The following is a 13,262-nucleotide window of genomic DNA, read 5'->3' as shown; positions in this document are numbered from 1 at the left end:
CCAGAGTTCCACCCTGGTATTCAGAACTGACCTCCACTTCACCTTCCAGATTCCATCAATTCTCTAATCCTGTTCACTCCAAATATAAATTATTTCCTTTCATTACCATTGCCTTTAAAAATGTCCCCATCACTCGTGGGAAGTATTATAATCTAGTATTTAGTATCCTATATTCAAATTAAATTCTCACTTAACTAGCCTTGTGAGCTTGAGTCAGTTACTTAAATTTTCTAAGTTGTAGTTGACTTCCGTTTTAAGATGTGTGCAATCAAAGCACCTATCTCATGGCTACCTATTGTTAGCATTTAATGATATGAGGAAAACTTAAACAATATATAGAATATCACACATACTAAAAAGTCAATAGATTTTGCTAAAATCAACCCAAAATAGACTCTTTCTAATTGAAACACACCCACCAACAAACACACAACACACAACATACACACACCCACACACACACAGAAATTCACCCTCAGTAGGTATTTGCATTAGAGATGCAAATTTAGCCCTAACCCAGCGGCTCTCAACCTGTGGGTCGCGACCCTTTTGGCGGTCAAATGACCCTTTCACAGGGTCGCCCAAGACCATCCTGCATATCAGATATTTACATTACGATTCATAACAGTAACAACATTACAGTTATGAAGTAGCAACAAAAATAATTTTATGGTTGGGTCACAACATGAGGAACTGTATTTAAAGGGCCAGAAGGTTGAGAACCACTGCCCTAACCGGTTTGGCTCAGTTGATAGAGCATCGGCCTGCGGACTGAAAGGTCCCAGGTTCGATTCTGGTCAAGGGCATGTACCTTGGGTGCGGGCACATTCCCAGTAGGAGGCGTGCAGGAGGCAGCTAACTGATCGATGTTTCTAACTCTCTCTCTCCCTTCCTCTCTGTAAAATATCAATAAAATATATTTTAAAAAAAGAAATGCAAATTTATACTTGAAATCTAGATGATCTTATTAACCAATGTCACTCCAACAAATTTAATAAAAAAGAGAATTTAAATAAACACACATAAGAAGAACATGCAAATTTATGCATATGATCAAAATACTTAATGATAGGAAAGTGGTTAAATAAATTATGGAATGGAATGGTATATAACCATTAATAATATTGAAAGCTTATCCTTTCTGAAGGTTATAGACATGACCAAAGATATTGATTTTTGGAAAGCTGATTGCTAAAGAGCATACAATTGGTAATGATTGATCCCATGAACCTCAGACATATACTCTAACAACATTAAAAACACAATTTCCCTTCACACTGTTTTCTTATCTCCCACCCTTCTTTTACCACAAATTCCAGACACCTGTATGTTTTATCACTCTTTAGGTTTGTCTTCTGCACCTAACAACCTCACTATAACTATTTCAATGGACAAAACCTATGCCATCTCTTCAGTATGTATCTTACAAAAAGATTTAGCCTTAGCCACCTTGACATTATTAATGCTCCTTCCTTAAGCAAAGTAAAATCCCATGGTTTCCTCTTACCTTTCTGTCTACTCTTTCCTCATCTTCTACTTGCATATTAAGTGATGATATACACTGGGGTTGCCTCTCCTCAACTGTCTTCTCTCATTGCTCCACATTATTTCCATGGGTCTACAACTCACTGCTTGATTTGAACTCTCATTCATCCCTACTAGTATGATAGTGATTAGTAATTCTCAGCCCTCTGTTCAGTCCTAGACTTTATCCCGTGAGAATCAGACTAGGTTTCCAACTGCTTACATTTATCAAGTGGCTATTTAAGATAATATCCCATTTGAGTCCTCTCAGATAAGGGTATAGACAGCTGTTACCAATCTAGAAAACCTGTGGTCATTAATTCCTGTCATCCCCTAGCCTTTCACATCTAATAATTCAATCTCAATTCCATACCTGACTCCATTCATAGAGACTCTATCTTGGAGAAAATCTTCATTTGGAATCTTGGACTATTGTAATAATTTCCTAAATGGTGTCTATATTAGCCTCTCACAACTCAAAGCCTTTCTAGATACCATATTTTGATAACTCTGGAAATAAACCAAATCCTTATCTCTTGTACAAAAGCTTCCTTCATGAGCTCATCAATGGGTAGAGCATCCAGGCTTGGTTCACTAGGCCTGTCTTATATGGCTCAGATAGCTTCTCCTTCTTTATCTCTTAGGTGCTGCCCTGTGCATGTGAAGCAGCCATCAATTGAAACACCAACAGTTCCCAAACAAGACCTACTATTTCTTGTCCCCAAGCCTTTGTGTTTGACATCTACTTTGATTAGAGTCTTCTTCAATGCTCTCTACCTAAAGAACAACTTTGAGAAGTCTTCTTTGATGGTTTGTGGCAAACTCAGAGCCTCCCAGCTTTGTAGCCTCTTAGTACTTGACCAGTATGATGCTTCTCAATTTATGAGGCCTACTGGCTCATCTTTTACCAAAGGATTGCAAGCTAGTTCCGCACAGCAAGCAGCCATGCAGCCATGTGCCTACTACAGTGAATTCTGTATTCTCACCAAGTATTTGATATATATATATTTAGTAATGATGGTAGACTGTGAGGTTAGAAACCATGTTGACCACATGGGTTTTATCCGATATTTGCAAGTGAAGAAAGGATAGCATAAAGGGAAGAAAGAATTCATCCCATTTCCCCTGATTCAACCAGACTCAAACATGGACCCTCCTGAAGGAAAATATGGAAACTATATTATCCTTACAGGATCATCTAGGGCAGTGATGGCGAACCTATGACACGCATGTCAGAGGTGACATGAACTCATTTTTTTGGTTGATTTTTCTTTGTTAAATGGCATTTAAATATATAAAATAAATATCAAAAATACAAATCTTGCCCTCGCCGGTTTGGCTCACTGGATAGAGCATCGGCCTGGGGACTGAAGAGTCCTGGGTTCGATTTGGGTCAAGGGCATGTACCTTGGTTGCAGGCACATCCCCAGTAGGGGGTGTGCAGGAGGCAGCTGATAGATGTTTCTCTCTCATCGATGTTTCTAACTCTCTATCCCTCTCCCTCCTCTGTAAAAAATCAATAAAATATATTTTAAAAATATATAAATCTTTGTTTTACTATGGTTGCAAATATCAAAAAATTTCTATATGTGACACGGCACCAGAGCTAAGTTAGGGTTTTTCAAAATGCTGACACGCCAAGCTCAAAAGGTTCTCCATCACTGATCTAGTGCAACCATGTTTGGATGCCTCACTATTGTGAAAGCATCCCTATCAAGCCACCTATACATCTTAAATTCAAAGGCTTTGAACATATTCCAAATGTGGACAACACTATTTTCAAGTCTTTTTTAATGAAGATGATTTTTTCTCTCTTCAATTTTTACCCATTTCTCTTTTCCACACTCTGATGCCACACAGAATATATACATTTCTGTTTTCAGAGGAGGCTTTCAAATACAGAGGACGTTAATGTCCCATTTAAGATAAGTGTTTTCCAAACTAAACCTCACCAAGCCCTTTGCTGCTCCTCACATAACATGATTTCTAGTTTACTAACTAGTCTGGTTATTTCACTCTAAGCAACATCTGGCTGCCTATGTTTGTCTTAAAATGGGTTGTCTGAGTCAGGTGTGACCAAGGTAAAGCTCAGCAGCCTCATTCTAGACCAGCCGCGGGCAAACTACGGCCCGCGGGCCAAATCTGGCCCGTTTGAAATGAATAAAACTAAAAAAAAAAAAAAGACCGTACCCTTTTATGTAATGATGTTTACTTTGAATTTATATTAGTTCACACAGACACTCCATCCATGCTTTTGTTCCGGCCCTCCGGTCCAGTTTAAGAACCCATTGTGGCCCTCAAGTCAAAAAGTTTGCCCACCCCTGTTCTAGACCCTCTACTCTCTCAATGAAGCCTAATGTTGAACTAGCATTTGGAGCCATTCTGTACCACACATTTACCTCAAGCTTATGTTCAATACAACTCATAAGTTTTGTGTTTTAAATTAGTTTTAAATTATTGCAGCTCTTAAGTCACCCTCTTTTGAGGACTTTGGACTCGAGTTCTAGAATGAATTCAGAGGGTAATAATCTGGAGCTGCTCTTTGAACCATTTCTTTCGTTGACTAAGTCAATGCACTGGTCACTTTAGAATGTAAATAGGAGGCATCCTAAATCACATTATAATACATGTATATTATATCATGGCTTATGTAATACTTATAAAGGAAATTCTGAACAAAGTGTGTACAGGAAAGAGAGAGATAAAAATCTGAAGATCTGGAAAGCAAATTCCTTGCTATAGCCCCGAGACTAATCTACTGCAAAGGCAATTCAAAATTTATACGCATGATAGAATAGCATCTCCTAAGGTGTATTTTAAGAAACATCTGTTACATGGATTTTAAGATATATTAGTGGATAAATGAGAAACATCAGAATAAACAAAAATAAACAAGGTAAGTCTTTTTTAGGTCCTTCAATTTGGAAATGTAAACTGTGACATCTCAGTCCTAATAAAACATCACATTTTCTCAAAAGGTTGTTAAAAATCACAAATCCCTGGACTTCACCCTGAAGATTCTGATTTGGTGGGTTCAGAGGGAGGCCCAGGAATGTGTCCTTTGAACAAGTGTCTCGGGTGATGCTGAGGCTACTGCCCACGGAACCCCTTCGAAGACCCACTAGGATTAAGTCATGGAGAATCTGCTGGAGACAGTTTTCTAGAGAACATGCTTTCGGGAATCATATGCTAAATTCAAGACTATGTTTGGCTCTCTACAAAATAAAATCACCACAGAAGTCATGTTTTTAACTTTGAATGAATAGAAATTTGGAGTTTTCTTTTCTTTTTTAACTAAAAAAGTAGACCATAACCATTCCCCCGCCCCCCCCCCCCACCAAATAAGTTGCCTAAATATCCCAAATGTATTTGCTTCTCTAATTCCATGTTCAAAATGTATCTTGTGTAAAGAAAGCTTTGGCTATGGCAACATCAACCTTGGAGGCAGAAACAGTGCAGAACAAGTACTCATGGATGTGTTGAATTGATGGCAAAGTCTTGAGGAAAAAGTTTTCAGTTGAGATGCTGAGTTTGGCATGAAACTGCTCTCAGATAAATATCTAACTGCAGGTCCATCCAGTCACCCTCACATTTACCTGCCATGAAATTCATTACCAAAATTAAATTATTATCATTGTTTGTCTCCTTTCACTTCAAATATGCTTTAAGATTTCACCCTGATTAAGTGTGTAATTTGGGGGAGAGACAGACATTAAGATTTGAAGCACTTATGAATGCAAACTCAAGCAAAAAACAACTGAAATTTGGCAACACATAAAAATGTCACATTGCTTTCACAAAAGTTTGCTCTGTCTAGGACAATATATAGCTCCAAAGACACATACATATATCCACTTACAAATGCAGCACACACACCATCATTCTGAGAACAGCCAGCTACTATACATTGAGCATCAACCAAATAGCGCAATTCATCTCAATTATTACAAATAATACTTGCCCTCCCTTTCTCATTAATATTCTCTCAAGGGATGGCTTTCTAAAAAGAAAAAAAAAATGGACTCATAAGAATTTCAGAATTCCAACATCCAGCCACATACATAGTTGAAATTTTAAAAAAATAATAAAAGACTAAACATATGGAATTTTCTTAGTAAAATATAAGCAAGCTTCTTTTTGTCTTAGAGGTACCTGCAAAATGTGACTTCCCAAATGTGCTTCAAATACTTCAATGGCCAGTGCACTGGGGCTTCTCCTTCGTTGTGCACCTATAACTTAGAGAAAAAAAAAAGGAAAGAAAAAAAGAAAAGAAAAGGGGGAAAAAAGAAACAGAAAGGAAAAAAAGAAAGAAAATAAATAAGTTGGAGCTCACATTCATACCTTCAACTTAATTTTCTTTAATTACGTCACTAGTTACTATAACAATGACATCTCAGAGAAACACAGCCCAGTGTTAACTTGGCCCCGAGCTGCCTGAGCATAAGCAGAACCAAGGTTGAATTTCCAAGTCAGATAACAACAAACCACACCCAGACTTTTTTTTTTAAAAAAAAATTACCTTGGACTGTTTTTCCTATATTGAAGCAAAAACATGAATGCTCACATTCCATTAAGATAAATTAGTACTTTTTAGTACTTTTTTTTCTTAAAATTTAGGTATTTTTAAAGTACACACATACTGCCTTCCCCCCACCAAATAAAACCTAAACTTTTTATATTCTCTAGGCTAGAAAAAAAAAAGGATTTTTTTAAATGCTCTAATGCAACAACTTTATCATAATTTAATAAGCGCAACATGTTGGAGAAGAGACTCTCATTAATGACTGTTTACACTAGTGTTCAGTGTCTCGGGGTGGCTGGATTTCTCTGTTTACTGCACATTCACATGTAACTATTCCTACAGAATCTTGGAGAAGCACAGGTGGCCTTGCACTCAGCATGTGTCGTGCCAGCACAGGGACTGTGCACTTATGGGAATACTCCAGTTCTCCACTCACACAGTCAGTCCTGCTCTTCCTGGCGCACCCACATGTGTGGCCCACAGGCACCTGCACTCAAAGAGCCCCCTATCCTTAACAAAACTGAGCTTGCTGCCAGGGATCTGTGGGATCCACAATTGAGGGTTTTCTCTATACATAATTTTTTGTATGGTCACACAATTTGACTTTACGTCTGTTCTGGGTATCCTTATCTACACTAATAAAATATAAAGATGCAAATTGACCATACTTTCACAACGCTTATCAGCCAATCAGGAGTGAGTGTGCAAATTAACCCAACAAAGATGGCAGGTTAATTTGTATGCACAGGTGCCCAGCTGCTGGGGCCTGGGGGCGTTAAGCACCGCCCCAGCCGCTCTGGGTTTCTGGGCAGCGTGGGAAGGCGGAAAGGCGGCTCTGGCCAGAGCAAAGGCGGTGCCGGCAGCCAGGGGAAGGAAGGCCCATTCTTGCACGAATCTTCGTGCATCGGGCGCCTCTAGTCTTTTATAATTTTTCAAGCATAAAAATCTTTGTGGTTTACAGTAATTTATGGAAAAAATTCTGATCTTCTCCTTATTTCCAACAAGTAAATTCCCCATGTCTTCCCTCTTTTCTCGAAAATTTTAGACAAACCTCTGCTCCCTCAAATTTAGATGCTATAAATTGAAAATACAATACCACCCCCACTCCACTTTCTTCTAAAACCCACTTCCAGCTAGTTACAAAAAAATTTCAGCAAAATGCTCCTGGGATAATTGTGCTTAGTTTCAGTTACTAAGTCAGTCAGTTGCATCCACAGCTTAGTAGGAATTATAATATAAATGTACTTGTGATTATTGTGCTGTGCAAAAGCAGGCAGTTTACCCCTGCAAGTGTGAGTCAGGGTCTGAAAGACACTTTGAAAAGTGCCTGAGTGTTTCAGTATCAGTATTACCGGCAAGAAGAAGTAAAAGAGGCATTTTGTTTCAATGGCAAAATTTATAAAATATAATTGAAGAGTGATTATTATCTGAGAATATTCCAGCTGGCAGGGATCTTAAAGATCTCTATTTCGACTTCCTCATTTGCTTCAGGAAAACACACAACTAATCATCTTAAAACAGAAAGATCAGGTTCCTACCCTAAGGTTAATTTTTATTAGTATAGACACAAGCAAGACACAAGATTTTTAAAATTTAAATATTCAGATATACTTAATACATTACTTCTGTGAGTGTGTGTGTGTGTGTGTGTGTGTGTGTGCGTTTCTGATTAATTTCCTATTCTAACATGCACATTACTCCCTTCAAAACTCCTTTGGCATCTTTGATAATGCAGCTGTCTTGCTGAATACTGTTTTCAGTTTCTAGAGTGTTAATTGCACATTATGGTAGCTTGGTGTGAATGATCCCACATGAATAAAATCTGCAGTCTTTTCTTTTTTTAAAGATTTTGGGGGGAGGGAATAACAGGGAGAGGGGGAGGTTGAAAAACTTCAAAAGTGTCCACTCTGTTTTGGAGGCAGTAATTGGGCTCCAAAAAGCTCCATATTAATAGTTCATAATTCAGGAGCATTTCAGGACTTCCAATTACAAGATTCAAAATAAACCATTGCACCTCACAAAAGAAAATGGACTGATTTTAGAGACAGACTTTTCTACAAAGAACTGGATTAAGAGGCAGCCAGGAGAGCAACAGTCACAACCTATAGAAGACACTAACACATCACAGGCAGCGTAAGGAGTGTGCAAATTTCCTAGCTGCCCAAGAGGCATGTCCCAGTAGTGACAGAGGGCAGCTGCGCTCACTTCCGAAGCACAGCTGACCTCAGTGGTGCTGCAGGGGTTATGCACACCCGCCCACTAATGACCTTTCTTTTCCTTCCTTTTCCCCGCATAGGACTCAGGCTGTTCTGTAAGTAAATGCTGCAAATGCATAAATATTTAGGTATTTTATTTAAGAAAATGTAGTCAACCTGGGGATCCCAAACGTCTTCCTCAGGTCTTACATCCATGAGTCCTACCTGCATAGTTATTCCTCTTTGTTTTCCAGATCCTCTGGAAATCTGAGTGTGCATCCCAGTACATGCCAGCTTGATACACAGGTATCTTATAAATGGTTTCATGCTATTCTAGTCAATGGCATTTTTATGGCACTGGAATTTCTCGTGATTTATATGTTTTGCACTTATGCAGGTGATGTGGGGCTGTAATGACAGTTCCTAATTTTACAACCAACATAAATATGTTAAACAGGAGCCCATTATGTCCCTGGTAGAAGACCAGGTCTGACTCCAGCATTATTGGTAACTGACTAGACATTAAAAATGTACTTCTTATCTTGTACTTTTTATCCTAATGCATTTGGCTTTTTGAGATCAAGACAATAATCTGACAACTCAGAAAGGGTGAAAATAAAGCTATTTTGTTTCCCCAAGTTACTATCATCGTGGCTCTATAGTACCATTAACGAATAAATAAAACTAAAGAGATATTTTCCTTAGTAGGTCCATCATCCTCAGAAAAGGAACACATGGCCTATGAGGCTTTCTCAGGTCCTTGGGTTCTGGAAGTTCACAGTTACTGAAACCATTTGCTAGTCCAAACAGAATGCACATTTATGCCTGCTGAATAGGTCACTGTTCCCTCTGACAGAATGATACATTTCATTTATTTGTTTGTCCAATTAAAAAGACTACTTCTTGAAATGTAAAGGACACTAACTAAATTAACCAAAAAGAACATACACAGGGCATTGCTAAGTAAATGGAATATGTAACCACCTGTCTGTGAAGATTATGTCTCTACCTACTAATAGTGAGCTGTGAGAGTTTCAGAAGTGAACAGCTTATACAAACTATTTAAAGAAAAAACAATCAAACCATAGTCATATAGTAATTCAACTTCAAACTCAATTCAGCATTTACTGAGTACCTAGCTGATATTTAAAATTGCTAGTTAGTGTTATTTATTATAAAAAAGAAAATAGCCCAAAAGAAAATTTTAAGCCATGTAAAAGAAACCTGGGCCCAGCATATCATTATCAACAAATACCACAATATTATTATTTCATGTTTTGTGATGGGTAAAAAGAAAACACCTAGAGGTTTAGAGTATTTTAAATAGAAGAGATATATAAAAGGAAGGATTCTTAAAAATCAACTAAAGAAACGCAGCTGTCTCAGAAATCTCAAATGATCTGATGAATCATTAGGGCAGTGCCTTGGCCTTTCTCCCACAGAAAAAGTGGAAGCCACGGAAGGAAACCACACCCAAACATGTATGTGAAAAATTAGTTTTGTCCCTCAGCAATGTTGCCCACAATCTAGACTCTTCTGCGTAGTTAGGACTGGACTCTTCTGCATAGCCTTGTGAGGCAGTCTTTGAGAATTAATTCAGGGCAGTGAAAGACAACCCCCCTTTTGGGAAACAGACCCCCCCCCAGTCATACTCATAACCAGTGCTGTCACCTTTGGGGAGGCACAAAAGCCAGGAAGGCTGAGGATTAGCGCTCAGTGGGAGTTTGACCTATTCAGCCAAAAGGTCAGCTTGCCACAGGAAGAACCCATTACAAAACAGAAACAGGACAGCTCAGTGGACACACATAAATAATGAAAGGGGGGAAAGTCAGGAGCCCTGCTTGACTTGAGTCTTGTGCTGCCCTTTTCCTTCATAGCCCTCCCCACCCCCATTTCCAGAGGGCGGAGCTGCCTCAGCTCCTCACCAACACAGCTCACCAAGGGCAGGGAGAGAGAAGGCGCTGTCATTTAAGGGACCTCTTGAAACAGATATTTAAAAGGGAAGCTGAGCATGACATTGTGAGGATTTCTAATGGATTATTTTATTAGGAAAAGTAGCCATTGGCAGATAGGGAATACCGTTTTAGAGTTTTAGAGACTTTTTATTGTCCAGTCCCCCTCCATGGAGAACAACATGTCGGCATAGGCAAAAGTAGCCGTAAAGGTCTGCAGGTAGTACTTCAAGTGTATCCACCAGTAAAGAGGCGAGCTTCAGCCAGGATGGCTACCCTCCGAGTCTGTCAGCTGGGGAAAGGCTCTGTTCCCACAGGAAGCTTGTGGAAGGGAGCATGCTTAACAGAATCGCAGCCATCAGTCCCAGGGTTTCAGCACTGGGCTAAGCAAAGTCAGGGGCTGGGAAGGAGTGGAGAATAGAATGCTTAATGAGTCTTTTCCAAAGAAAAGAAAGGTATTTCAATTAGCCTCCCTCACTGTTGGGCAAAGGAAGCTGGGGGGCGGGTTCCCCAGGAACCTCAGAAGTTTATGAAGTATGTATGTATGTATGTATGTATGTATGTATGTATGTATGTATGGGGGTTCCCTATAAAATAAAAGTTACATTTTCATTTCTTTCATTGACCATGGGACCAAATCTCCATTCTGAAACTTGTCTCCACAGCTCTGCTTACTGCCCCAGTCACCTTTGCATCCTTTAAACCCTGAACTTCTCTGTCTGTGCACACCTTAGACCCTGCAGACACCGCAGGCTGAGATAGAGATGAGACGCTGAAAAGCAAGTGCCAGGTACCAGCTTACCCACCACAGCAGCACTGTCACTGCAACTCTGCTGGTGCCAGCACAACCTGTGGTCTCCACTCAATGCATCACGTAAATATATGAAAACAAATAAGTGCCTTTTCAATGTACTTTTGGCAGGACTAGATTTTACCACTTAAAATAGAGGGTAAATGATGACCAGAGAAGAGACATAGGGACAAGCATTTGAATCCCTGATGACCAATAAATACAAAAAGGAAAAATCTCCTGTGTTCAGCAGGAGTACCATTCAGATTTATTTTAAAATGTATATTTAGTAGATTTTTTTAAAATCAAAAAATACATCTTCATAATTCATATTCCAGAACCCTTTGATACAGTGTATTACCAATTTAGACAGAAAGAGGTATTTAATCCAATAAAATAATTGAAACTCTCAGAAGTCTTTTGCTGATTCAAAAATTCTTCGATGCAACACATATTTAAATTTCTCCCACAGTCTAAGTATGGATTGAATACATTAGGGAAAAGCATTAGGGATGGTATGACTGTGAACGTATTAATACTTATAAATTAATTGCTGAATTTGGGGAAAAGAAACCATGTCTGCTTTTCTCCTATGGCTTCAACCAGTAAGAACTGAGAGGAGGACATACAACATTCAATGGATCTGTTTAGCCAGGGTGCATTTACCAAGCTCTCATCTTCTGAAGAACTAAATCATACTCACGTGGCTTCTGAAAACATTTTATAATTTCCTACATAAAAACGAGACTTGTCTAAAAGAGAAATAGCACCCAAACATTACTGTAATCGCCTTGACAACGTTTTTGTGTATATGGTGGGCAACGCACTACAGGGACTTCTTTTTAGAAGAAAGTTTCCATCTTAAAGACTCATTTGCTACAGAAGAAAAGGAGTGTCTAGCTATCGGAGCAGATATTTCTTCATCTGTAGCTGGGAAAAGAGGACGAGATCCTCCCTGGGACAACCTGGTAGTTACTATAGAAACTATAATATATCCCTTTGATGGACAACATATAGGAAGATTAACACCTTCTTCATGACAGAACCCAAACTTCCCCTGACAATGAGGTTCCTAAGGCAACGGGCTGAGCTGTTGTTTGGAGAGACAGCACCAGAGGAACGATGAAGCCCTGAGAGTCAACAGCTCTGAGGATGGGAGCCTCAGGAAAATGCAGGCATGATGCACAGCCTGGGTGAAGGCTGGGGAGGGGTACCTCGGAGAGGGGGTCCTTCAGAGACTCGAGGAGGTATTGGGAGGAGAGCAGCCATAGGACTAGACTACGGACACGGGCAGTGATGGTGAACCTTTTGAGCTTGGCATGTCAGCATTTTGAAAAACCCTAACTTCACTCTGGTGCTGTGTCACATATAGAAATTTTTTGATATTTGCAACCATAGTAAAACAAAGACTTATATTTTTGATATTTATTTTATATATTTAAATGCCATTTAACAAAGAAAAATCAACCAAAAAAATGAGTTCGCGTGTCACCCCTGACATGCGTGTCATAGGTTCACCATCACTGGACTAAGGCATGTTTACTGTCCTGATACTTCAAAGTAACTGTTACAAATATAAAGGAGACTTTCTTAAAATGGTAGGTATTAATTAGCACAATTTTAGTGTCTTAATCATTTCAAAATAAGAAAGTACAGTGGGGCCTTGACTCACGAGTGTCCTGACTAACGAGTTTTTCGAGATACGAGCCATCTCTCGGCCAATTTTTTGTTTTGAGTTGCGAGCTAAAATTCGGGTTACGAGCCAGCTTCAGATACCCCACCGCTAGTTGGCGCAGCGAACGTCGCAGTGAACGCCACAACATCAGCCCAGCATCACGGGTCTCACTCGTTCACTTTTGATTTGACATATGAGTAATTTGAGTTATGAGCTCCGTCACGGAACGAATTAAACTCATAAGTCAAGGCCCCGCCGTACATAAAAGAGGGCCCTTTTGAAGGGCTGAAGTCCAACAAGAATCCTGATTCCGTTGTCAATGTGTTTCCTGGCTTCATGGATTGCTTTAAGATACAAGATTTAGGTGGACAATTTAATTCCTTCTAAACAGTGAATGAAATGAGGATTTCCTCTTTTCTAAACAAAAGTAAATAAAAGGTAAGGAAACACAAACTGATCTTGATGAACCCATTTTTGATTCCAGCGGAGCTATGTGTATGATGGATTGCATCCCCTCAGTCTGGGAAAGATGTACGAGTGAGGCCGTTATAAAGTGTCCATAGAACGAAGAATCTAAATCTAGAAGAGGAGAATCTTTGGCAGA

The 13,262-nt window shown here is 39.3% G+C and overlaps 1 protein-coding gene across 4 annotated transcripts in view; it reads right to left on the bottom strand.

Annotated features, from left to right (window-relative positions):
• NPAS3 (neuronal PAS domain protein 3) overlaps nt 1–13,262 on the bottom strand; it is an 898,961-nt gene that overhangs the window by 446,047 nt on the left and 439,652 nt on the right. For 2 of the 4 annotated variants that reach the window (XM_059710311.1, XM_059710294.1), the window contains exon 4: nt 5,677–5,753. In XM_059710311.1, the coding sequence (XP_059566294.1) occupies nt 5,677–5,753 (77 nt within the window). Of the gene's footprint in view, nt 1–5,676; nt 5,760–13,262 lie in introns of all 4 variants that reach the window. The other 2 variants (XM_059710285.1, XM_059710300.1) reach the window with 1 other exon arrangement.

This window comes from Myotis daubentonii, chromosome 1 (genome assembly GCF_963259705.1).
Source record: "Myotis daubentonii chromosome 1, mMyoDau2.1, whole genome shotgun sequence".
Classification (NCBI taxonomy): Eukaryota; Metazoa; Chordata; class Mammalia; order Chiroptera; family Vespertilionidae; genus Myotis; species Myotis daubentonii.
The sequence above is the reverse complement of the archived record's forward strand: the minus strand, read 5'-3'. Positions and strand labels throughout refer to the sequence as shown.